Source organism: Pseudophryne corroboree, chromosome 8 (assembly GCF_028390025.1).
Source record: "Pseudophryne corroboree isolate aPseCor3 chromosome 8, aPseCor3.hap2, whole genome shotgun sequence".
Lineage (NCBI taxonomy): Eukaryota > Metazoa > Chordata > Amphibia > Anura > Myobatrachidae > Pseudophryne > Pseudophryne corroboree.
The window spans coordinates 92403488-92428489 of record NC_086451.1 but is presented as its reverse complement, the minus strand read 5'-3'; the positions used below and the strand labels follow the sequence as shown (position 1 = coordinate 92428489).

The following is a 25002-nucleotide window of genomic DNA, read 5'->3' as shown; positions in this document are numbered from 1 at the left end:
GAAGCTGCCAAAACTTACACAGTTGTTTAGTATTGAATGATTAAGCTGTTAGACCACATAGCGACAAATATTGATAACATAATTTTTAGGTTGTAAACAATTGTTTGACTGATGGAACGAAACCTTGCGTCAGCATGATATAGCGTCAGTGCCACAAGGCAACAGATCTCACGATTGCATTTAAGTGAAAGTATAACTCAATTGCATTTAAGTGAAAGTATAACTTTAAAATAAAATCTATAACTATGTCCTACAGAGGGATAATTAATATAGAAGTATTACTACAGATATTAACACTAAGTTTGTTAAAATTAAAGAAATGAATATAAAATATGTTTCTCTTACGTCCTAGAGGATGCTGGGGTCCATATTAGTACCATGGGGTATAGACGGGTCCACCAGGAGCCATTGGCACTTTAAGAGCTCAATAGTGTGGGCCGGCTCCTCCCTCTATGCCCCTCCTACCAGACTCAGTTTAGAAAATGTGCCCGGAGGAGCCGGTCACAGCTAGGGGAGCTCTACTGAGTTCTCTTGGTAAAAGAGTTTAATTTCTTTCAGGATTTTTTGTATTACAGGGAGGCTGCAGCGTGGGACTGGGGGGGGGGGGGGGGTAGCAGTGCACGCCCCGCGGGGTCCTGAGCCACTGCTCCCGCTGACTGGACGTTAGCTCCGGGGGGTCCGATCACGCCCCGCCACAGGGGAACGCTCGCCCCAGCAGCCGGCCGCAACCCCACCAGATGCTGAACATGGCGAGTTAGTCACTATCCCCCCTTGCAAGCGGGGAGACAGTGTGAAGAGGGCGGCTATTAGGGCGGGAGCGCGGCCTTGACCGCGCTCCTTGACGGCTCAGTGTAACCTTGGTGCGGCGCTGGGGGGAGCGTCCTGGGCCTGCTCCAGACCCAACACTGGTCATCACCTGATGGGGTCTGCGGATCGAGGTCAGCCACTGTTCCTCCAGGCCAGTATAATCTCTTTACAGAGCAGGAAGCCGGCGCCATTGAAGGGGGCGGAGCTTCTCAGAGCGGACCCAGCAGCGTTCAGCGCCATTTTTCCGGCCTGCTCTCACTGCCATGTGGATCCAGGTCCCTCCAGAGCAATCTCCAGCTATCTGTACGGTACCAAGGGGGTTGTAGAAGGGGGGGGGGGGGGGGGGGGGGGAGCTGTATATAGGCTGTGTCACCTATTAAGGGACACAGTCAGCGCTGGTTAGGGACTCCCTATACCTTTGATAGCGCTGTGTGTGGGTTGGCTCCAATCTCTGTGTCTCTCTGCCATTCTTTGGGGGGAAACTCTGCCTTCATAATACCCTGTGTGTTTGTGGGGTGGTGTGTGTGTGTTAACATGTCTAGGGACAATGTATCATATGCTGCAGAGGATTTATCCTCACAAGAGGATTCCATTCCATGTAATCAGGATTGTACAGTTTTAGCGCAGATCCCTGCTAGAGAGCCAGAATGGTTAGGGGGACTATTACTCAGCTTTCTGATAGAGTTGTTAGGACTGAGCATGCCACGCAGGTCCTCCAGTCCTCTATGGTGGTATGGTCTGATTCTGCCTCCTCGGGGTCCCCTGCGGTACATTCTCATAAACGTGCGCTTGCAATTTTGCAGGATGACACGGACACCGACTCTGATGCTGCAGACGGTGATGGGGATGTGTTGAGGGGGACAGCATCACTTGCCAAGGGGGTGCAGTTGATGATTGAGGCTGTTAGGGATGTTTTAAACATTTCGGACACCGCTCCGGAACAGGTGGAGGCCTTCTTTACGGATAATAAGAAGGCCCCCCTCACCTTCCCGGCATTCAAAGAATTGAATGCTATCTTTGAAAAGGCATGGAAAACTCCGGAAAATAAATTCCAGATTCCCAAGAGGGTCTTGGTGGCTTTTCCCTTCCGAGAGGAAGATAGGAAGAGATGGGAGTCCCCACCGATAGTCGACGCCTCTGTATCCAGGCTGTCCAAGCAGGTGGTATTACCGGTCCCGGGATCTATCGCGTTAAAGGACCCGGCAGATCGAAAGGTGGATGCTACGCTAAAATCCATTTACACGGCTTCAGGGGCTATATTGCTGCCTACTATAGCCTGTGCTTGGATTGCTAAAGCTATTGCAGGTGATCAATCACTCTTCAGGAGGAATCGACTACACTGGACAAAGGTGACGTAATATTCAGGATTCTGCAGGGTTCCTGGTGTATTCCATGAAGGACCTGGGTTCCATGGCAGCGGGGATCTCCTCCATGTCCGTCTCGGCTCGTAGAGGTCTCTGGCTGCGCAACTGGTCTGCGGACGCAGAATCCAGGAAGTGTGTGGAGGGCCTACCATACAAGGGTCAGGCTCTCTATGGGGAGGCGCTGGATGCGTGGATTGCCACTGCTACCGCGGGTAAGTCTCCTATTCTCCCCTCAGCTGCACCAGCTACGAAGAAGTCTTTTACACCAGCCACGTCACAGTCCTTTCGGGCCGCGAGGTCTAGAAAGAACAAGCCTTCGAACACCTTCTTCAGAGGTGGTCGTGCCAAGGGAAAAAAAACCTGCTCCTGCAGGCACCCAAGCCCAGAAGCCCGCTTCTGATACCCCTAAGTCCTCCGCATGATGGTGGACAGCTAGGCCTGGAAGAAGGTCAGGTGAGGGCGAGACTCCGGCAGTTCAGCCATGTCTGGGTGTCGTCTGGCCTCGACCCCTGGCTCCTGGATATAGTGTCCAGGGGGTACAGACTGGGGTTTCAAGATCCCCGACCACACCGTTTCTTCAAGTCAGGCTTGCCAGCTCTGCTGGCGGACAGAACAATTCTTCTGGAGGCCATCAGAAAATTGATGGTGTCAGAGGTCATTGTTCCTGTTCCACCTCAGCAGTGGAACAAGGGTTATTATTCAAACCTTTTTGTGGTACCAAAACCGGATGGTTCGGTACGGCCTATTCTAAACTTAAAGTCTTTGGACCCTTACCTCAGGGAGTTCAAATTCAAGATGGAATCTCTGAGAGCTGTCATCTCAGGACTCACGGAGGGGGAGTTCCTGGTGTCGCTGGACATCAAGGATGCTTACCTCCACATTCCCATTTGGTCGCCGCATCAGGCATATCTCCGGTTTGCACTGTTGGACGATCACTATCCGTTCCAGGCGCTGCCGTTTGGCCTCTCCACAGCACCAAGGTGATGGCGGAGATGATTGTTATCCTCCGCAAGCAAGGGGTGAACATAATTCCACATCTGGACGATCTCCTGATCAAGGCGTCGTCCAGGGAGAGGTTGTTGCGATCCATCGCGCTCACGACACAGCTGCCCAGGAAGCACGGTTGGATCCTGAACCTTCCAAAGTCTCATCTGGAGCCGACAAGGAGGCTGTCTTTCCTGGGAATGATCCTCGACACGAAAGTGCAGAGGGTTTTTCTCCCGGTGGAGAAGACATTGGTGATTCAAACAATGGTCCGGGATATCTTAAAGCCTACCCAGGTGTCGGTTCATCAATGCATCCGCCTTCTGGGGAAGATGGTTGCCGCCTATGAGGCTCTGCAGTACGGCAGGTTTCATGCTCGACCTTTTCAGCTGGACCTATTGGACCAGTGGTCGGGCTCTCACCTACACATGCACAAGAGGATACGCCTGTCTCCGAAAGCTAGGATTTCACTCCTCTGGTGGCTACAACTTCCGCACCTTATGGAAGGCCGAAGGTTCGGAATTCAAGACTGGATCCTTTTAACCACAGATGCAAGTCTAAGAGGTTGAGGAGCAGTCGCTCTGAGAAACCTTTCAGGGAAGGTGGTCGAATCAAGAATCCCTTCTCCCAATAAACATCCTGGAGCTAAGGGCCGTGTACAACGCCCTTCTGCAAGCAGCACACCTTCTACAGGAACGGGCTGTTCAGGTGCAGTCGGACAACGTGACCACGGTGGCCTACATAAACCGACAAGGCGGAACGAAGAGCAGGGCTGCCATGTCGGAGGTGTCAAGAATCCTCCTCTGGGCAGAAAGACACGCGGCGGCGATGTCGGCAATCTTCATTCCAGGAGTAGACAACTGGGAAGCAGACTTCCTCAGCCGCCACTATCTCCATCCGGGAGAGTGGGGCCTCCACCCGGAGGTGTTCGAGGAGGTAACCGGTTGGTGGGGGGTTCTTCACATAGACATGATGGCCTCCCGCCTCAACAAGAAGCTGGGGAGGTACTGTTCCAGGTCAAGAGACCCACAGGCAGTGGCGGTGGACGCACTGGTAACACCGTGGGTGTTCAAGTCAGTGTATGTGTACCCTCCACTTCCTCTGATACCAAAGGTTCTTCAGCTGGTGAAAAGAACAAAGGTTCTGGCAATCCTCATTGCTCCGGACTGGCCAAGGAGGGCTTGGTACGCGGATCTGCTGAATTGAATGTTGGAGGATCCAAGGCCCTTACCTCTTCGGGAGGATCTGCTACTGCAGGGGCCGTTCGCTTATCAAGACTTACCACGGCTACGTTTGACGGCATGGCGGTTGAACGCCAGATCTTAGCTCGGAAAGGTATCCCGAGTGAGGTTATTCCTACCCTGATACAGGCTAGAAAGGGGGTAACGTCTAAACATTACCATCGTATTTGGAAAAAAATATATATATAAATATGTTTCTTGGTGTGAATCCCAAGAAATTTCCTGCGGTGGAGTTTCAGCTTGGACGTTTGCTCCTTTTCCTGCAAGCAGGTGTGGATATGGGCCTGAGATTGGGGTCCATCAAGGTCCAAATCTCTGCTTTGTCCATCTTCTTCCAAAAACAATTGGCTGTCCTTCCTGAGGTTCAGACCTTTTTGAAAGGGGTTCTGCACGTCCAGCCTCCCTTTGTGGCGCCGACGGCTCCCTGGGATCTGGACGTGGTGCTGCAGTTCCTGCAATCTGCTTGGTTTGAGCCACTGCTGGAGGCTGACATCAAGTTTCTCACTTTGTTGGCCTTTTCTTCTGCTCGACGCGTGTCGGAATTGGGGGCTTTATCTTGTAAGAGTCCCTATCTGATCTTCCATGAAGATAGGGCGGAACTTAGGACTCGTCCACAGTTCCTGCCTAAGGTTGTATCGGCTTTACATATCAACCAGCCTATTGTGGTGCCAGTGGCTACTGACTCCTCAATTGCTTCAAAGGCCTTGGATGTTGTGAGGGCTTTGAAAATGTATGTGAAGAGGACAGCTCGTCATCGAAAGACTGACTCTTTGTTTGTCCTCTTATGATCCCAAGAAAATTGGGTGTCCTGCTTCTAAGCAGTCGATTTCACGCTGGGTCAGGTTCACCACCCAGCATGCATATTCTACGGCAGGATTGCCGTGTCCAAAATCTGTAAAGGCCCATTCTACTCGTAAAGTGGGCTCTTCCTGGTTGGCTGCCCGGGGTGTCTCGGCTGTACAACTTTGCCGAGCTGCTACTTGGTTTGGGTCGAACACGTTTGCCAAGTTTTACAAGTTTGATACTTTGGCCTCTGATGACCTCAAGTTTGGTCAAGCAGTGTTGCATGAGCCTCCGCGCTCTCCCTCCTGTACTGGGAGCTTTGGTACTTCCCCATGGTACTAATATGGACCCCAGCATCCTCTGGGACGTAAGAGAAAATAGGATTTTAATAACCTGAACGGTAAATCCTTTTCTCGTAGTCCGTAGAGGATGCTGGGTGCCCGCCCAGTGCTTCGTTTTCCTGCATTGGTTTTTATAGTTCAGTACTGCCTAGTTCCTAGGTAAGTTCTGCGTTATTTACTTTTTCAGTACTGTTTCAGCTGTTGCTGAGTTGTTCCGACATGTTGGCCAGATTTGCCTTGTTGTGTGAGCTGGTATGAATCTCGCCACTATCTGTAATTCCTTCTCTCGAAGTATGTCGTCTCCTTGGGCACAGTTTCTAGACTGAGTCTGGTAAGAGGGGCAAAGAGGGAGGAGCCGGCCCACACTATTGAGCTCTTAAAGTGCCAATGGCTCCTGGTGGACCTGTCTATACCCCATGGTACTAATATGGACCCCAGCATCCTCTACGGACTACGAGAAAAGGATTTACCGTTCAGGTAATTAAAATCCTATTTTTTGCTGTTATACAATAATTATTCTAATAAGAAAAGTCTAAAATGTAGTGAATTATTAAATCATACAGTGCCTTGCTAAAGTATTCACTCTCCCCATGGCTTTTTACCTATTTTGTTACATTACAACCTGTAATTATTTTTTTTACTCTTAATTTTATGTGATGGATCTGCACAAACTAAGTTGAAGTGAAATGAGAGAAATTTAAATGAAAATTTTTTTTTTTTAGAAATAAAAATGAAAATTGGCATGTGCATATGTATTCACCCCCTTTGCTATGAAGCCCCTCAAAAGTTCTGGTGTAACCACTTACCTTCAGAAGTCACATAATTAGTGAAATGAAGTCCACCTGTGTCAGCGGCTGGCTGGCAACTTTCGGACTGGGGGGCAGACACAAGTAAGCGGCCCATCTTTTCACAGGGAATCTGCAGTCAAGTGGCCCTGGAACACTTAAATTGCACTGTCCCAGGGAGGCAGATGGCACCTTGCCCAGCCAGCCACTGACCTGTGTGCAATCTAAGTGTCACATGATCTGTCAGTATAAACACACCTTTTCTGAAAAGCCCCAGAAGCTGCAACACCACTAAGCAAGAGGCATCACACCATGAAGACCAAGGAGCTCTCCAAACAAGTCATGGACAAAGTTGTTGAGAAGTACAAGTCAGAGTTGGGTTATAAAAAAAAATATCCAAATCTTTGATGATCCCCCGGAGCACCATCAAATCCATCATCTTCAAATGGAAAGAACATGGTACCACAACAAACCTGCCAAGAGAGGGCCGGCCACCAAAACTCCCAGACCGGGCAAGGAGGGCATTAATCAGAGAGGCAGCATAGATACCAAAGGTAACCCTGAAATAGCCACAGAGTTCCACAGCAGAGACTGGTGTATCTGCGCATGTGACCACAATAAGCCGTACACTCCATAAAGCTGGGCTTTATGGAAGAGTGGCCAGAAAAAAGCCATTACTTAGTATTAAAAATAAGAAGGCACATTTTGAGTTTTCCAAAAGGCATGTGGACGACTCCCCAAATGTATGTAGGAAGGTGCTCTGGTCAGATGAGACTAATATTGAACTTTTCGGCCACCAAAGAAAACGCTATGTCTGGCGCAAACCCAACACATCTCATCACCCCAAGAACACCATCCCCACAGTGAAACATGGTGGTGGCAGCATCATGCTGTGGGGATGTTTTTCAGCAGCAGGGACTGAGAAACTGTTTTGAGTCTAGGGAAAGATGGATGGTGCTAAATACAGGCATATTCTTTGCAAAACCTGTTTCAGTCTGCCTGTGATATGAGATTGGGATGGAGGTTCACATTCCAGCAGGACAATGACCTGAATCATACTGCTAAAGCAACACTCGAGTGGTTTAAGGGGAAACCTTTAAATGTGTTGGAATGACCTAGTCAAAGCCCAGATCTCAATCCAATTGAGAATCTGTGGTCAGACTTGAAGATTGCTGTTCACAAGCGGAAACCATCCAACATGAAGGAGCTGGAGCAGTTTTGCCTTGAGCAATGGGCAAAAATCCCAGTGTCAAGATGTGGCAAGCTCATAGAGACTTATCCAAAGTGACTTGCGCTGTAATTGCCGCAAAGGGTGGCTCTACGACGTACTGACTTTAGGGGGGTGAATAGTTATGCATGCTGAATTTTTCTGTTTTGTCATATTTGTTGTTTGCTTCACATAAAAAATAAAAAAAAGTTGTAGCCAGGTTCTGTGAATGAAATGATGCAAACCTTCAAAAAATCCATTTTAATTCCAGGTTGTGAGGCAACAAAAGGGGGTGAATACTTTAGCAAGGCACGGTAGTTGTATTAAAATTCATTGAATTTTACTGAAATAAAATTTTGTTTAGTTAAACTTTTATTTCCCTCATCAGAGGTTTTGTATATTTTCTAAATAGCATTTTGTTCTATTTGCCAAATAATTTTCTAATATATAGGATCTGCTACACATTATAAATTGGCGCAACGGCTGTGACCCTGCTTGTGTATTATCAATGTAATTTTGTTTTTAAGTTTACATTTCATTGGCTCGCATGATGATGTAGTGCTCTGCATGCTGTCCAAATAGCTCTAATTGTGTGTAGGGTGTTTCAAGTGTGGTCTCTCTGCTCCCTTTTTGCAGATGCCAGCAGTCTGTTTGGTAACAGTGGGGCCAAGACTTTTGGCTTTGGTAGCTCCACGTTTGGTGAGCAAAAATCTACAGGCACATTCAGTGCAGGAGGTGGGAGCGTATCCACCCAGGGATTCGGCTTTTCCAGCCCCAACAAAACAGGTATTGTACTGTTGCAATGAACTGCCCTTGGCAGAAACAGGATCTTCTCCTTCTTATTCAAACACTAACTTTCACTATGAGCGGCTCAGTTTTATTAGCTCCTGGAACTGCTATAGCCAAAACAATGGTTGATGTTGTTCCATGTTTTGAACAAAGCCGATTGGGAAAGTATGCCCACACAGGGGAACTATGTAAGGATCTGTAGGGTGTAAAGGATATTTTATGGCAGTGGTTCCCAACCTCAGTCCTCATGTACTCCCAAAAGTTCATGTTTCTCCGGCAGGGTCCACAGGTTATCCACAGGATTACAATGGGATATGATGAAGCGACAGCGGATTTGAACCAATGGGTCAGAGCTTTTCCGGCCTCCCAGCAAGCAACGGGCCCGTCCATATATCCCCGCCTCCTTGCTCAGGCAAAGCAGTTTTTTTGTTTGGTGCGGCAGGAGCCGGACCATGGTCAGAGGGCTGCTGGTTTTTAGCATCCCTAAGCTTTCTTATTTTATTTTTATAGTCTTACTATTTTTATTGAGTGATCTTTCTAAAGAGCGTCTTATACGTACCTTAGAAAGAGTCGCTCCAACAACTCTCCGCCGGGTCGCGACAACGCTTACCCATGAGTACAGTGCTGTTTCGGCGGGCGCCTGTGTCGAATATACTAGCAGGTCCAGGCGATGTAACCAGGCTGTGGCTGGAGCATGGGGAGAAGGTAAGGCATCGGTTCCGCTTAGAAGGGGAATACGGACACAGCAGCACTGTTTTGGGAGGAGACCACCAAACAGTCGCTGATGTGTGGTCCACCTTGGGTGCACCAGCACTAGGCCTTAGGGATCAGAGGTTCCAGGAATAGTATGAGGCCGCGATCCCTAGAGTTGTTGTTAGCTGTGTGGAGTCAGACGCTCTCCTGGTCCCCTCCCCCCCCCTGGTTCATGACCAGTTTCCTTTGAGTCTCCCGCCATGAACTGTTTCCCGCTTCCATAACAGACACTGTACACGCAGGGGACCCAGTCGCAGCATAGGCGGCTGTGTGACTGGTGCGTCCGTGTTCACTGAGCCTCTGTGTCCACTATAGGTTCATGGAGCGGCAGTGTACACTAGTAGCGTCTGGATCAACTCAGCATTCGCTAACGTATTGATCGGTCCTGGAAGCAAGGTGAGTCTCCCTGTATCCCACTCTGAGTACGGGTTATACAGCACTAAGTCTCTATCTACCTTTTGAGTACGAATAGTTAGATAAGTGCCTATTGCATATGAGTCTGTATACATTTACTGTTTGTTTCTGATTTGCATCTGATTACGTTAGATCTGTTTAAACATGATGCAGTAATATGTTCTCCTACATACTTAAAATGTAGTTGTAGTTTATGATGTGCTCATACAGTATTGCTTAATATACTAATGTATAACATGTGACTGACTGCTAGTGCGATTGCTAACTTTACTATATTTCTGTCAGTTTGTTTATTCCGATCCTCAATGCTGGTGCATGGGTAGGGTCGGATTGTATATCACTAGGAAAATTAAAGTGATTACAGTCCCAAATTGTGTAGTACACTGTGGAAGTGTTGACTATTTATCATGCCTAAGAGCGGCAAAGGTGAGGAAGGTACACTCACAGCAACACTCATATCATGGTTGTCTTTCAAAACTGTGTTATCCTCGCTGGATCTGGTTCAGGATGGTTTGTGTGCAAATTGTTTTAGCTTTCATCAAGGGTTAATGAAAAATACAAGGCAGATTCAGGTGCAGATGGATCCACCTTGGGCTATGTTTGCACAGACTTTATCCAATTTAGCTGAACAGATAATTCCTCCAAATCCTGTACCAGGGATAGGTTACACTATTAACCCTTACATGTAGCTCCCCACCTATGGTGTATCACTTCCAGCAGCAGCATCTCAAAGGAAACAGACTGATAAACCGGTGGTAAGTAAATCTTCACCCTCACGGGCTACACGTGATTCAGATGAGGATTCATCGGAAGATGAAAGCTCAATTAATTCTACTTCGGCGTACAAAGAGGAGGAGGAAGGTCTCAGCTCAGTGGATATAGCTGAGTTAATTAAAGCAATGAAAGCCATTCTATCCTTAGAGGATTCAGCAGAGTCTGTGTTAAAAACCAAGTCACCTGTGTTTAAACGTCCCAAAACAATTAAGACTGAGTTTCCAGGGTCAGATCAGCTGATGGAAATTATGAAAGAGGCTTGGGCTACGCCCAATAAGAAGTTTAGGATTCCTATGAAATAGAATTCCAATTATCCTGTTCCAGCTGGGGATTGTTTAAAAAGGGAGGTGGCTCCTAAAGTAGATACGCATGTAATTCGATTAGTACGAAAATCTACATTACCTTTGCCTTCAACATCATTAAATGATGTCACGGATAGGAGAGTGGATGGTTTTCTAAAAACCATTTTTTCCCTGTCTGGGTCAGTCATTAGGCCCGCCATGGCTTCAGCTTGGATTGCAAAGGCAGTGGCTGCCTCGGCTGATGCATTGGAGGGGGATTTTTCTATAGCTTCTAGAGAGCAAAAATCCCATATAGCTCATATAAAACATGCTGCATTGTTCCTGGAAGAAGCAGCATTGGATATGGGTACTATTGCCTCCAGGGCATCAGCTTCAACAATAGCTGCTCGCAGAGCAGTTAGGCTATGTACGTGGAAAACTGATTCAGAATCTAAGAAGGTTTTTTAATTACCTTTTTCTGGAGATATTCTTTTTGGTAAAGAATTGACCGATATTCTGGAGTCAGAAGCAGACTTCAAGAAGGTCAAATTTCCTTCCACATAAAATTTCAATCCTAAAGTTCCGGCTTTTCAGCCCTTTCGGTCTCAAGGAAAAGCGAAAAGGAAAAAGTGACGGCAAGCTAGCCCAATACAACAAGTCTGGTAAGACTAAAAAGCATTGGGCTGACAGAGGACCGGCTAGGAAAACGGATAATAAACCATCAGCCTGATGGTGCTGGCCTCCACCTGGGGGACCCCAGGGGTGGGTGCCGACTTCTTCAGTTTGCACAGATCTGGCAGCAGTCTACAAAATATGCCTGGGTGCAGGAAGCAGTATCTCTAAGTTTATGCTTTTGCCTTCAAGAAGCACCCTCCTTGAAGGTATTTTGTACCAGGGCTTTGTTAGAAGCAGTTCAGAAATTGTTTCACTCAGGAGTAGTCATTTCAGTTCCTCCTGCACAATGAGGACAGTGTTTTTACTCCAACCTGTTTTTAGTTCAGAAACCAAATGGGTCATTTCTACCCATTCTCAATCTCAAAGTACTGAACAAATACATTTAGGTTCCTCGGTTTCACATGGAGACAATACATTCCATCATTTTGGCCATGGAGCCATGGGATTATATGGTATCCCTGGATATACAGGATGCTTACCTACATGTTGCTATAGCACTGTCCCATCAGTGCTATCTCAGGTCCGCTATCCTCCAACAGCATTTTCAGTTCCAGGCCCTACCTTTTGGTTTAGCCACAGCTCCCAGGGTATTTACCAAGATTATGGTGTAATGGCAGCTTATCTCCACCAGCAGGGGATAAGAATTTTTCCATACTTCTTTTAATCCTGGGACAGACGCAGGATTTGCTCTTATGTCATCTGCAACAGACAATAACGTGTCTGCAGAACCACGGGTGGCTCATAAACTGGGCAAAATCGTCTCTGGTTCCGTCACAACGGATGACTCAGTTGGGGACTGTACTGGATTCAGGTCTTCAGAGAGTAAGTTTACCTCTGAACAAGATATCCAAGGTCCAATCAAGGATACAGGACTTGTAACACAGTCAAAGGGTATCTATTCATGCAACAATGCGCGTGATGGGTTTGATGGTGTCAACATTCAACATGGTGGAGTATGCACAATTCCACTTGAGGCCTCTGCAGCGTCTGATTCTTGCCAAATGGAATGGGTTGCATCAGACGATAAAACACAGACCATGTCTCTTACGAATGAAGTAAGAAAGTAATTATCCTGGTGGCTACATACATCCCATCTGGACAAGGGGAGACCCCTTTGGATAACAGATTGGGAAATTCTGATGACAGACGCCAGTCTCCAGGGCTGTGGAGCAGTGTCAGGAAGGTTATGTTTTCAGGGGCAGTGGACCAGGGAAGAAAGTTGCCTGCCAATAAACCTATTGGAACTTCGGGCCACATACATGGCACTGATTCAGGCAAAGGACATTCTTCGGGGAAAACCAGTCCAGATCTGCTCAGACAATGCAACGGCAGTAGCGTACCTCAACCATCAGGGAGGAACTCGCAGCCGAAAAGCGATGAAGGAGGTAAGTCACATACTAAAGTGGGCAGAACTTCATCATCCAGCCTTGTCCTCAGTGTTCGTTTCGGGAGTCCTAAACTGGGAAGCGGACTTTCTCTGTCGACACGCCATTCAGGCAAGCGAATGGTCTCTAAGCCCGGAGGTCTTCCAGACTCTAGTAGACAAGTGGGGTTTGCCAGAGATTGATCTCATGGCGTCCTGTCTAAACAACAAAGTTCTCACATACGGTTCAAGAACAAAGGATGGGACTTTCATCTGGCTTATGTGTTTCCTCCAATCACCCTGTTACCCAGGGTGGTGAGAAAGATAAAGCAAGGGAAAGGTGCCGTGATACTAATTGTTCCGGCTTGGCCCAGAAGACATTGGTACACAGATCTGCAGAGGATGTCGATGGATGTTCCACTTCTGCTGCCTCAACGTCCAGATCCACTGATGCAGGGTCCTTGTTAGCAGACATCTGGATCGACTGTCTTTGACGGCGTGGCTCTTGAAACCTCTATCCTGAAGTCAAGAGGATTCTCACAACAGGTAATTCAAACTATGCTCAGAGCAAGGAAACCTTCCTCGGCTCGCAATTATCACCGAATATGGCAAACCTATATTCATTGGTGCAGTGAACGGAAAATGGACCCTAAGTCTTTCAGAGTTTTCAGGGTCTTAGCATTCCTTCAGGCAGGAATGGATAAAGGTTTGAAGGTGGATTCCTTGAGAGTGCAAGTGTCGGCATTGACTGTATGGTTCCAAAAGAAAATTCCAAAAAAACACAATTCGGGCGCTGTGTGTCTTTAAATTGTATATAATTTCAATTCATTCTTATACTATGAGCTGCAAAAAAACAGTCCAGCTCTGTCTGCATACACACAGCTAATTTAATTAATGAGGATTAAGAACCTCCGTTCTCCACCTCAAAAATTAGAACAAGCAAAAGACCAAATGATGACTGTTTTGCGCTACAGTATTGAATGGTGCATATATGAATGGGGAAACCTGTATAATATATAACCATCTGATTGTTATATAATTCTTATTTTTATTGAATAAATAATCTACTTTTAATATATTGAACTCATGTATATATATCGCCCAATACTTTTCCCAATTACAACAGAAATTAAAAAACACCCCATGCATATATTAACATATGTAGTATGAATACTTATGTACGCTCTAGATGATACCAATTCCTAAGGATAAATCTTTCATTAAAATTACGATTTGACTTTTTAGGTGCTGTAAATATGTATGTTTTAAAAACAAGGGCATTAAAAGATGCTATCCCAAATAGCGATTGCTGCTCATGAGCTGTGTGCGCACAGCTTGATGTTCCACAGTATGTATATTACTTGTACGTGGTATGAAGACCTTTGCACAGTCTTGTAATTTTCCCAGTTGAAATATGCAGTCTGTCGTATAGGGTTCACTATGGTATGCCGGCGGTCGGGCTCCCGGCGACCAGCATACCGGCGCCGGGAGCCCGACCGCCGGCTTACCGACAGTGTGGCGAGCGCAAATGAGCCCCTTGCGGGCTCGCTGCGCTCGCCACGCTACGGGCACGGTGGCTATTTTATTCTCCATCCAGGGGGGTCGTGGACCCCAACGAGGGAGAATAAGTGTCGGTATGCCGGCTGTCGGGATCCCGGCGCCGGTATACTGTGCGCCGGGATCCCGACAGCCGGCATACTGAAGACCACCCCTCGTATATGCATACAATGGAAATGAGTATATACACAATGTCCCACGTTATATTGTTTTTCAAATGAAAATTGCCAATTTACAGGATGTGCGTACTTTTTTCCAGGGAATGCTGAGCATTCAACCTCCTTTTGTTCCTCCTACAGTGCCTTGGGACTTAAGTCTAGTCCTGAAAGCCCTTCAAGTTGCCCCGTTTGAACCACTTAATAAAGTGGATCTTAAATGATTGACAGCTAAAATTCTCTTTCTACTGGCTATGGCGTCGGCTAGAAGAGTATCAGATTTAGGGGCATTATCATGTTGTTCCATATTTCTGATTTTTTTTTTTTATCCAGATAAAGCAGTTCTCAGAACTAGAACTGGGTATCTTCCGAAGGTGGTGTCGAAATTCCACCTTAATGAAGAAATTGTAGTCCCGGCTTTCCAGGTACCGGGCCTTTCTGCGGGAGATGCATCGCTGGATGTGGTCCGTGCATTAAGGATCTACGTGGATCATACCAGTGCCATCAGAAAGACAGATTCTCTCTTCATTCTCTACGGATTTCACAAGAGATCACGGCCTGCTGATAAGCTGACACTGGCAAGATGGCTTCGGATGACGATTTCAGAAGAATATTCTCAAGGCTGATCTCCCTGTACCGGCTAATGTCTCTGCTCGTAAGGTAGGTCCATCATGGGCAACACAACATGGTGCTTCAGCAAAACAGATATGTAAGGCGGCCACATGGTCTTCCATTAACACATTCATTAGACATTATGCCTTGGATACCTTTGCCTCTCATGACGCTGAATTCGGGCAAAGCATTCTGCTGTCCAATCAGGAGCGTCCCCACCACTAAATTGCTTTGGGAAATCCCATTATTATCCTGTGGATAACCTGTGGACCATGCCGGAGAAATATACGTTATGGTAAGAACTTACTGTTGATAACGGTATTTCTCCTAAGTCCACAGGGATCCCACCCTGACTCACCTGATTTGAGGATCCTTTTACTCACTAACCTCTTCCTTCTTGTACGGAAGGGTGTGTATGTGTGTTCTTCTCACCTGATTAGGGCTATCTATGATGCTCCTGCCTTGAGCTTTGGAATACAACTGATTTGCCTGAGCAAGGAGGCGGAGATATATGGATGGGGCCGTTGCATGCTGGGAGGCTGGAAAAGCTTTGATTGATTGGTGCAAATCCGCTGTCGCTTCATCATAGCCCATTGTTATCCTGTGGACAATGAAGAAATACCGCTATCAATGGTAAGTTCTTACCATAACGTTTAGTTTCCAGGTCTCCTCATAAGGATTGCAAGTGAAATCATTTGCTCCACCTGTGGGTCTTTTAAAATGTGTCAGTGATTAATGAATACACCTGTTCAGCTGCTAGGTGACCTGGAAAACATGAACTGTTGGGGGTACTTGAGGACCGAGGTTGGGAACCACTGTTTTAGGGCCATGTGAGTCAGTATGAGGTTACATGTCACTTCTAATCTAATGGTTGAAGGTGCCTGGAGAGCCTCCATGACACTGTGTTTACTGGGAGGGGCAGGATGCTGACACTCGCATAGAACCCCCCTGCTACTCAAAACTTGGATCTATTAAGATGAGGCTCCTGGTACTAGTAATCTAAAAGGGTAGAGGTGCCACGGGTCATGGTCAATTGCTTTAAATTTCCATGATGAATCACCCCTGGACAATGGGAAGACATTATCTGCTTCTTCTCATTTCCCATGCTGTGGCATCTTGGCTCCGGTATCCATTTGGATGGTCGACCGTGTTAAGGTCGACAGTCATTAGGTCGACATTGACATGGACGACATGGATACATGGTCGACACGTGAAAATGGTCGACGTGCGTTTTTCACTTCTTCTTTTTTTTCTTTTGGGGAACTTTCTCTAACGTCCTAAGTGGATGCTGGGGACTCCGTAAGGACCATGGGAATAGCGGCACCGCAGGAGACTGGGCACATCTAAAGAAAGCTTTAGGACTAACTGGTGTGCACTGGCTCCTCCCCCTATGACCCTCCTCCAAGCCCCAGTTAGATTTCTGTGCCCGACGAGAAGGGTGCACACTAGGGGCTCTCCTGAGCTTCTTAGTGAAAGTTTTAGTTTAGGTTTGTTATTTTCAGTGAGACCTGCTGGCAACAGGCTCACTGCATCGAGGGACTAAGGGGAGAAGAAGCGAACTCACCTGCGTGCAGAGTGGATTGGGCTTCTTGGCTACTGGACATTAGCTCCAGAGGGACGATCACAGGCCCAGCCTGGATGGGTCCCGGAGCCGCGCCGCCGGCCCCCTTACAGAGCCAGAAGAGCGAAGAGGTCCGGAAAAATCGGCGGCAGAAGACGTTCCTGTCTTCAATAAGGTAGCGCACAGCACTGCAGCTGTGCGCCATTGCTCTCAGCACACTTCATACTCCGGTCACTGAGGGTGCAGGGCGCTGGGGGGGGCGCCCTGAGACGCAATAAAACATGATAAAAATACCTTACATGGCAAAAAATACATCACATATAGCTCCTGGGCTATATGGATGCATTTAACCCCTGCCAGAATATACAGAAAAACGGGAGATAGGCTCCGCCCCCTTTTCGGCGGCCTTATCTCCTCAGCACACTGGCGCAATTTTCCCTCACAGCTCAGTTGGAGGGAAGCTCCCTGGCTCTTCCCTGCAGTCACTACACTACAGAAAGGGTTAAAAAAAAGAGAGGGGGGCACTAATTAGGCGCAGTATTAAAACATACAGCAGCTATAAGGGGAAAAACACTTATATAAGGTTATCCCTGTATATATATATATATATAGCGCTCTGGTGTGTGCTGGCATACTCTCCCTCTGTCTCCCCAAAGGGCTAGTGGGGTCCTGTCCTCTATCAGAGCATTCCCTGTGTGTGTGCTGTGTGTCGGTACGTTTGTGTCGACATGTATGAGGAGAAAAATGATGTGGAGACGGAGCAGAGTGTCTGTAACAGTGATGTCACCACCTAGGGGGTCGACACCTGAGTGGATGTACTGTTGAAAATTACGTGACAGTGTCAGCTCTGTATAAAAAAACAGTGGTTGACATGAGACAGCCGGCTACTCAGCTTGTGCCTGTCCAGACGTCTCATAGGCCGTCAAAAGCGCCCGTTACCTCAGATGGCAGATACAGACGCCGACACGGATACTGACTCCTGTGTCGACGGTGAAGAGACAACCGTGATTTCCAGTAGGGCCACACGTTACATGATTGAGACAATGGAAAATGTTTTATACATTTCTGATAATACGAGTACCACCAAAAAGGGGTATTATGTTCGGTGAGGGAGAAACTACCTGTAGTTTTCCTGAATCTGAGAAATAAAATGAGGTGTGTGATGATGCGTGGGTTTCCCCCCGATAACGATTGATAATTTCTTAAAAAGTATTGGCTGTATACCCTTTCCCGCCAGAGGTTAGGGTGCGTTGGGAAACACCCCCTAGGGGGCATAAGGCGCTCACACGCTTGTAAGAACAAGGGCTCTACCCTCTCATGAGATGGCCGCCCTTAAGGATCCTGCTGATAGAAAGCAGGAGGGTATCCAAAAATGTATTCACACACATACTGGTGTTATACTGCGACCAGCAATCGCCTCAGCCTGGAGGTGCAGTGCTGGGTTGGCATGGTCGGATTCCCTGACTGGAAATATTGATATCCTAGATAAGGATAGTATATTATTGCCTATAGAGCATTTAAAAGATGCATTTCTATATATGCATGATGCACAGCGGAATATTTGCCGACTGGCATCAAGTATAAGTGCGTTGTCCAATTCTACCAGTAAAATGGTCAGGTGATGCGGATTCCAAACGGCATTTGGAAGTATTGCCTTTGAAAGGGGACATTTGGGGTCGGTCTTTTAGACCTGGTGGCCACGGCAACAACTGGGAAATCCACGTTTGTACCCCAGGTCGCCTCTCAAAATAAGACGCCGTATTATCAGGCGCAGTCCTTTGTTGGCAAGCGGACAAAAGGTTCCTCTTTTCTGCTCGTGACAGAGGGAGAGGAAAAAGGCTGAAGAGATTACCCAGTTCCCAGGAACAGAAATCCTTTCCCGCCTCTGCAAAAGCCCTCAGTATGACGCTAGGGCCTTACAAGCTCAGGCACGGTGGGGGCCCATTCTCAATGAATTTCAGTGCGCAGTGGGCTCACTCGCAAGTAGACCCCTGGATCCTTCAGGTAATATCTCAAGGGTACATATTGAAATTCGAGACGTCTCCCCCTCGCCGTTTCCAAAAGTCGGCTTTACCGACGTCTCCCTCTGACAGGGAGGCAGTTTTGGAAGCCATTCACAAGCTGTATTCCCAGGTGATAATCAAGGTACCCCTCCTGCAACAGGGAACGGGGTATTATTCCACACTATTGTGGTACCGAAGCCAGACGGCCCGGTGAGACCGATTCTAAATCTAAAATCTTTGAACACTTACATACAGAGGTTCAAATTCAAGATTGAGTCACTCAGAGCAGTGATTGCGAACCTGGAAGAAGGGGACTACATGATGTCTCGGGACATCAAGGATGCTTACCTTCATGTCAAAATTTACCCTTCTCACCAAGGGTACCTCAGGTTATGGTACAGAACTGTCACTATCCGCTCAGACGCTGCCGTAGGGATGGTCCACGGCACCCCGGGTCTTTACCAAGGTAATGGCCGAAATGATATCCCTTCGAAGGAAGGGAATTTTAGTTATCCCTTACTTGGACGATTCCGTGATAAGGGTAAGATCCAGGGAACAGTTGGAAGTCGGTGTAGCACTATCTCAGGTAGTGTTGCGGCAGCACGATTGGATTCTCAATATTCCAAAATCGCAGCTGGTTCCGACGACTTGTCTTCTGTTTCCTAGGGATGTTCCTGGACACAGTCCAGAAAAAAGGTGTTTCTCCCGGAAGAGAAAGCCAGGGAGTTATCCGAGCTAGTCAGGAACCTCCTAAAACCGAACCAAGTCTCAGTGCATCAATGCACAAGGGTTCTGGGTAAAAATGGTGGCTTCCTACGAAGCAATCCCATTCGTTAGATTTCACTCAAGAACTTTCCAGTGGAACCTACTGGACAAATGGTCCGGGTCGCATTTTCAGATGCATCAGCGGATAACCCTGTCACCAAGGACAAGGGTATCCATCATGTGGTGGTTGCAGAGTGCTCATCTTCTAGAGGGCCGCAGATTCGGCATTCAGGACTGGGTCCTGGTGACCACGGATGCCAGCCTGCGAGGCTGGGGAGCAGTCACACAGGGAAGGAATATCCAGGGCTTAGGGTCAAGCCTGGATACATCACTTCACATAAATATCCTGAAGCTAAGGGCCATTTACAATGCTCTAAGCTTAGCAAGACCTCTGCTTCAAGGTCAGCCGGTGTTGATCCAGTCGGACAACATCATGGCAGTCACCCACGTAAACAGACAGGGTGGCATAAGAAGCAGGAGGGCAATGGCAGAAGCTGCAGGGATTCTTCGCTGGGCGGAAAATCATGTGATAGCACTGGTCAACAGTATTCATTCCGGGAGTGGACAACTGGGAAGCAGACTTCCTCAGCACGACCTCCACCCGGGAGAGTGGGGACTTCACCCAGAAGTCGTCCACATGATTAAAAAACTCGACAGGTATTGCGCCAGGTCAAGAGACCCTCAGGCAATAGTTGTAGACGCTCTGGTAACACCGTGGGTGTACCAGTCAGTGTATGTGTTCCCTCCTCTGCCTCTCATACCCAAGGTACTGAGATTGATAAGATGGAGAGGAGAAAGCACTATATTCGTGGCTCCGGATTGGCCAAGAAGGACTTGGTAACCGGAACTTCAAGAGATGCTCACGGAGGATCCGTGGCCTCTACCTCTAAGAAGGGACCTGCTCCAGCAAGGACCCTGTCTGTTCCAAGACTTACCGCGGCTGCGTTTAACGGCATGGCGGTTGAACGCCGGATCCTGAAGGAAAAAAGGCATTCCGGATGAAGTCATCCCTATCCTGATCAAAGCCCTGAAAATATATGTTTCCAGGACGGCTGGAGTCAGGAAATCTGACTCGCTGTTTATCCTGTGTGCACCCAACAAGCTGGGTGCTCCTGCTTCTAAGCAGACTATTGCTCGTTGGATTTGTAGTACAATTCAGCTTGCACATTCTGAAATCTGAAAATGCCCACTCCACAAGGAAGGTGGGCTCATCTTGGGCGGCTGCCCGAGGGGTCTCGGCTTTACAACTTTGCCGAGCAGCTACTTGGTCAGGAGCAAATACGTTTGTAAAATTCTACAAAATTGATATCCTGGCTGAGGAGGACCTGGAGTTCTCTCATTTGGTGCTGCAGAGTCATCCGCACTCTCCCGCCCGTTTGGGAGCTTTGGTATAATCCCCATGGTCCTTACGGAGTCCCCAGCATCCACTTAGGACGTTAGAGAAAATAAGAATTTACTTACCGATAATTCTATTTCTCATAGTCCGTAGTGGATGCTGGGCGCCCATCCCAAGTGCGGATTGTCTGCAATACTTGTACATAGTTATTGTTACAAAAATCGGGTTATTATTGTTGTGAGCCATCTTTCAGAGGCTCCTCTGTTATCATGCTGTTAACTGGGTTCAGATCACAGGTTATACGGTGTGATTGGTGTGGCTGGTATGAGTCTTACCCGGGATTCAAAATCCTTCCTTATTGTGTACGCTCGTCCGGGCACAGTATCCTAACTGAGGCTTGGAGGAGGGTCATAGGGGGAGGAGCCAGTGCACACCAGTTAGTCCTAAAGCTTTCTTTAGATGTGCCCAGTCTCCTGCGGAGCCACTATTCCCATGGTCCTTACGGAGTCCCCAGCATCCACTACGGACTATGAGAAATAGAATTATCGGTAAGTAAATTCTTATTTTTCCATACTTTACGATCCACGTGGACTACTAATGGGAACGGTAATCTGTGCCGAGCGCAGCAAGGCACCTTGCCCGAAGCATGGCGAGCGAAGCTGTGCACTAATTGGGGTTCCCCGTTACTTTACGCAGAAAACGGCACCAAAAAAAGTTTAAAAAACTCATGTCAACCTTTTCATGTGTCGACCATTTGTCCATATTGGTCATGCCAATGTCGACCAATAGTGGTCGACCTAATGACTGTCGACCATGACATGGTCGACCATTCATACCGGAACCCTTGGCTCCAGCCTTTACCTCCCATATAGGGATATTAGGTACTGCCATTCAGCCCCTGTGCATGAGGAAGGAGGGGGTCTCCCTTCTCATATTAATGTCCTACATCGCTTCCTCATTCATCTGTTCTGTTGTCCCTCAGCTGGGGTTTCACAGCATTAATAGCCATACACGGGAGGTTAACACTGGCAGATGTCATTTAAAGTGATCCATAATTAAAGGATGACTTTCCTTGTTCTACAACTGTGTCCTTTCGCTTATGTTACACATTCCTCGCTGTTGGTACTTTCACACTTACTTATGTACAGTGCACAACAGCCCCATCTTGGTTACTGCAGCAAGATGGAGAGTAACACATTTATAATTTGACTTTTGTCTGTCATGATCATCCCAACCACACGGTAGCGTCCATACGCGCACGCAAGGGGGATTTCCGAGTATCTGGAAACCCCCTCCCTGCATACAGATATATCAGCGCAGCTGACCGATTTTTTGATTTTGTGAATGGAGGAGCCGGCACTGCAGCTGTGTATGCCCGAATCATGGTAGCGTCGTTGGGGGAACTGCAGCGCATATCTCCCAGCTCCCACTCAGAGCCGGGAGATGCCAACCGCGTGTGATCTGCTGGGTGGTGCAGGTGGGCGGGCAGCGGTGTGTCTTCTACTCTGATGTCCCTCCCGCCCTGGGACAAATTGGCGCAGCGGGATTTCCGCGGTACTCCCTGGTGGGTAGCCGCGGCTGCTGTCAGACAGTGACAGCAGTGTGGCCGCAAAAGGAATTCATCTCAGAGGGCAGAGGAGGCGAGAACTGGACATTGTAGCTAATCGTGTAACTGTGGAGCAGCCTTGCAGGTTTCAATCCCTATCAGTCTCTTCTGTCGCTCTGTCATCTCACTCTACCCCTCCCAGTCTCTCTCCCCCACATCTCGCGCTCTCTCCATGTCTCTCACCCCAACATCTCTCGTTCTCCCACACTGCTACTCCCAGCCTGCCCCCTTCTATGCACTATTACTCCCATCCTACCTCATGACTACTACATCAAGCTTTTCCCCCTGCTTCCCACTACTACTCCCATCCTGCCCCTTACTTCCCACTACTACCTACATCCTGCCCCCTGCTCTGCACTACTACTCCCATCCTGACCCTTACTTCCCACTACTACCTACATCCTGCCCTCTGCTCTACTACTCCCATCCTGCCCCCTTACTTCCCACTACTACCTACATCCTGCCCCCCTGCTCTGCACTACTACTCCCATCCTGCCCCTTACTTCCCACTACTACCCACATCCTGCCCTCTGCTGTACTACTCCCATTCTGCCCCTTACTTCCCACTACTACCTACATCCTGCCCCCTGCTATGCACTACTACTCCCACCCTGCCCCTTACTTCTCACTACTACCTACATCCTGCCCCGTGCTATGCACTACTACTCCCACCCTGCCCTTACTTCCCACTACTACCTACATCCTGCCCCTTTGCTATGCACTACTACTCCCATCCTGCCCCTTCCCACTACTACCTACATCCTGCCCTCTGCTCTACTACTCCCATCCTGCCCCTTACTTCCCACTACTACCTACATCCTGCCCTCTGCTCTACTACTCCCATTCTGCCCCTTACTTCCCACTACTACCTACATCCTGCCCCCTGCTATGCACTACTACTCCCACCCTGCCCCTTACTTCTCACTACTACCTACATCCTGCCCCTTTGCTATGCACTACTACTCCCATCCTGCCCCTTCCCACTACTACCTACATCCTGCCCTCTGCTCTACTACTCCCATCCTGCCCCTTACTTCCCACTACTACCTACATCCTGCCCTCTGCTCTACTACTCCCATCCTGCCCCTTCCCACTACTACCTACATCCTGCCCCCCTGCTCTGCACTACTACTCCCATCCTGCCCCTTACTTCCACTACTACCTACATCCTGCCCTCTGCTCTACTACTCCCATCCTGCCCCTTACTTCCCACTACTACCTACATCCTGCCCCCTGCTATGCACTACTACTCCCATCCTGCCCCTTACTTCCCACTACTACCTACCTCCTGCCCCCTGCTATGCACTACTACTCCCACCCTGCCCCTTACTACCCACATCCTGCCCTCTGCTATGCACTACTACTCCCACCCTGCCCCTTACTTTCCACTACTACCTACATCCTGCCCCCTGCTATGCTTTATTACTCCCATCCTGCCCCTTCCCACTACTACCAACATCCTGCCCCCTGCTATGCACTACATCTCCCATCCTTCCCTTGATCCTCACTACTAATACTCCCAGCCTTCTTCAAAGGGTGGTAGAGTGTAGGGAGCTAGTCTCACAGTACCACCCTAACCACCACCCCCCACCTCCGGATCATACCCATAATCTATCTTACCTCCTGGTGTCTAGAAAATACCCTACCCCCAGGCCCCCTAGACATACAGTTCCCCTTGACCCAGGGACATAAACTACTGCCTTCCCACCTCTCCTCCCGGCTCCAGGGATGTACACAACACATCATACCACCACCCCCCTCCCAGGGACATATACTGCCCATCCTACCTAGTATTCATTCTAGCACCCTACACCTAGTCAGTGAGGACATATTTTAATTTCGAATGACTGTAACGATACATCACATATAAAATTTTGCCCTTAAAGATTAAAATATGCCCTCCTCACTGATTATGTGCAGGGTGATAGAATGAACACTGCCAACCCCCCACCCTGTTTCTACCAGCGCTGGGGATATACACTATCTCCCCTCAACACAGACTCCACACCCTCAGCAAACCCTGCCCCTTTAGGGCTGCTTCCATAAAATCCCTGATCTCACAATCTGGAAACCACCCCACCCCCCCTTAAAAATCCTGCGTTTGCCCCTGGCGTCTACACACTGGGGGGAATAAAAATGTTTGAAAAGTCGGTTGGGTGTCTGTGTTTCCCTGTTTATTAGATAGGAGAAAACAGACACCGGCTGACTTTTCAAACAATTGAATATCCCCCTATTGCTGTTCGGCCATTGTCTGATAATGGTTATAGTCCAGCTGGAGGTTCTCCAGCTTTAGTTGAACACTGACTGGCCAATGCGGAAAGGTTATGCAAATCAGTCTTCTGCTTGTTAAATGCTCAGATCCCCAGCGCTCCAAGGTCCATACCATCCATACATGCTTTTTATAGTAATATCTAGTGCGTTACATACGACTGATTGTGTAATTCATGGATTGTGAATGACGTTTCTCCCATTTCATTCCTTCTGTATACTACGTGGCACAAGAACCTCAGAATGCAGTGAATACATACCCATTTAAAAGGTGTTCTGCTAGTTGGTCTTCATGAAATGTCTTACAAAAGTTGCCATGTAAATGTGTAGGCAGTCATGTGTTCCAGTGTGGTCCCTGGATGTCTGTGCAAACATAAAACAAATACAGGAGTGTCCTCATACACCTAGACTCAATACGCCATGCGGCAGTGGTGAGCCACGCGCCTTTCTGCCCGCATGTGTGTCTTAATTGCTGTAAGATGCGTTTCACGAGAATGCACTGGTAAATATGATAGGCGACACTTGCACATATGTGTGCAAGAAAGATATTCATCTGAATCCGAGTGGCGCGGGACTAG

The 25002-nt window shown here is 48.0% G+C and overlaps 1 protein-coding gene across 1 annotated transcript in view; it reads left to right on the top strand.

Moving 5' to 3' along the window:
• The window catches only part of NUP214 (nucleoporin 214), a 395449-nt gene that overhangs the window by 350367 nt on the left and 20080 nt on the right, over positions 1–25002 (top strand). Inside the window, exon 32 of the mRNA XM_063936801.1 lies at positions 8149–8298. Coding sequence (XP_063792871.1) covers positions 8149–8298 — 150 coding nt within the window. The remainder of the gene's footprint in view (positions 1–8148; positions 8299–25002) is intronic.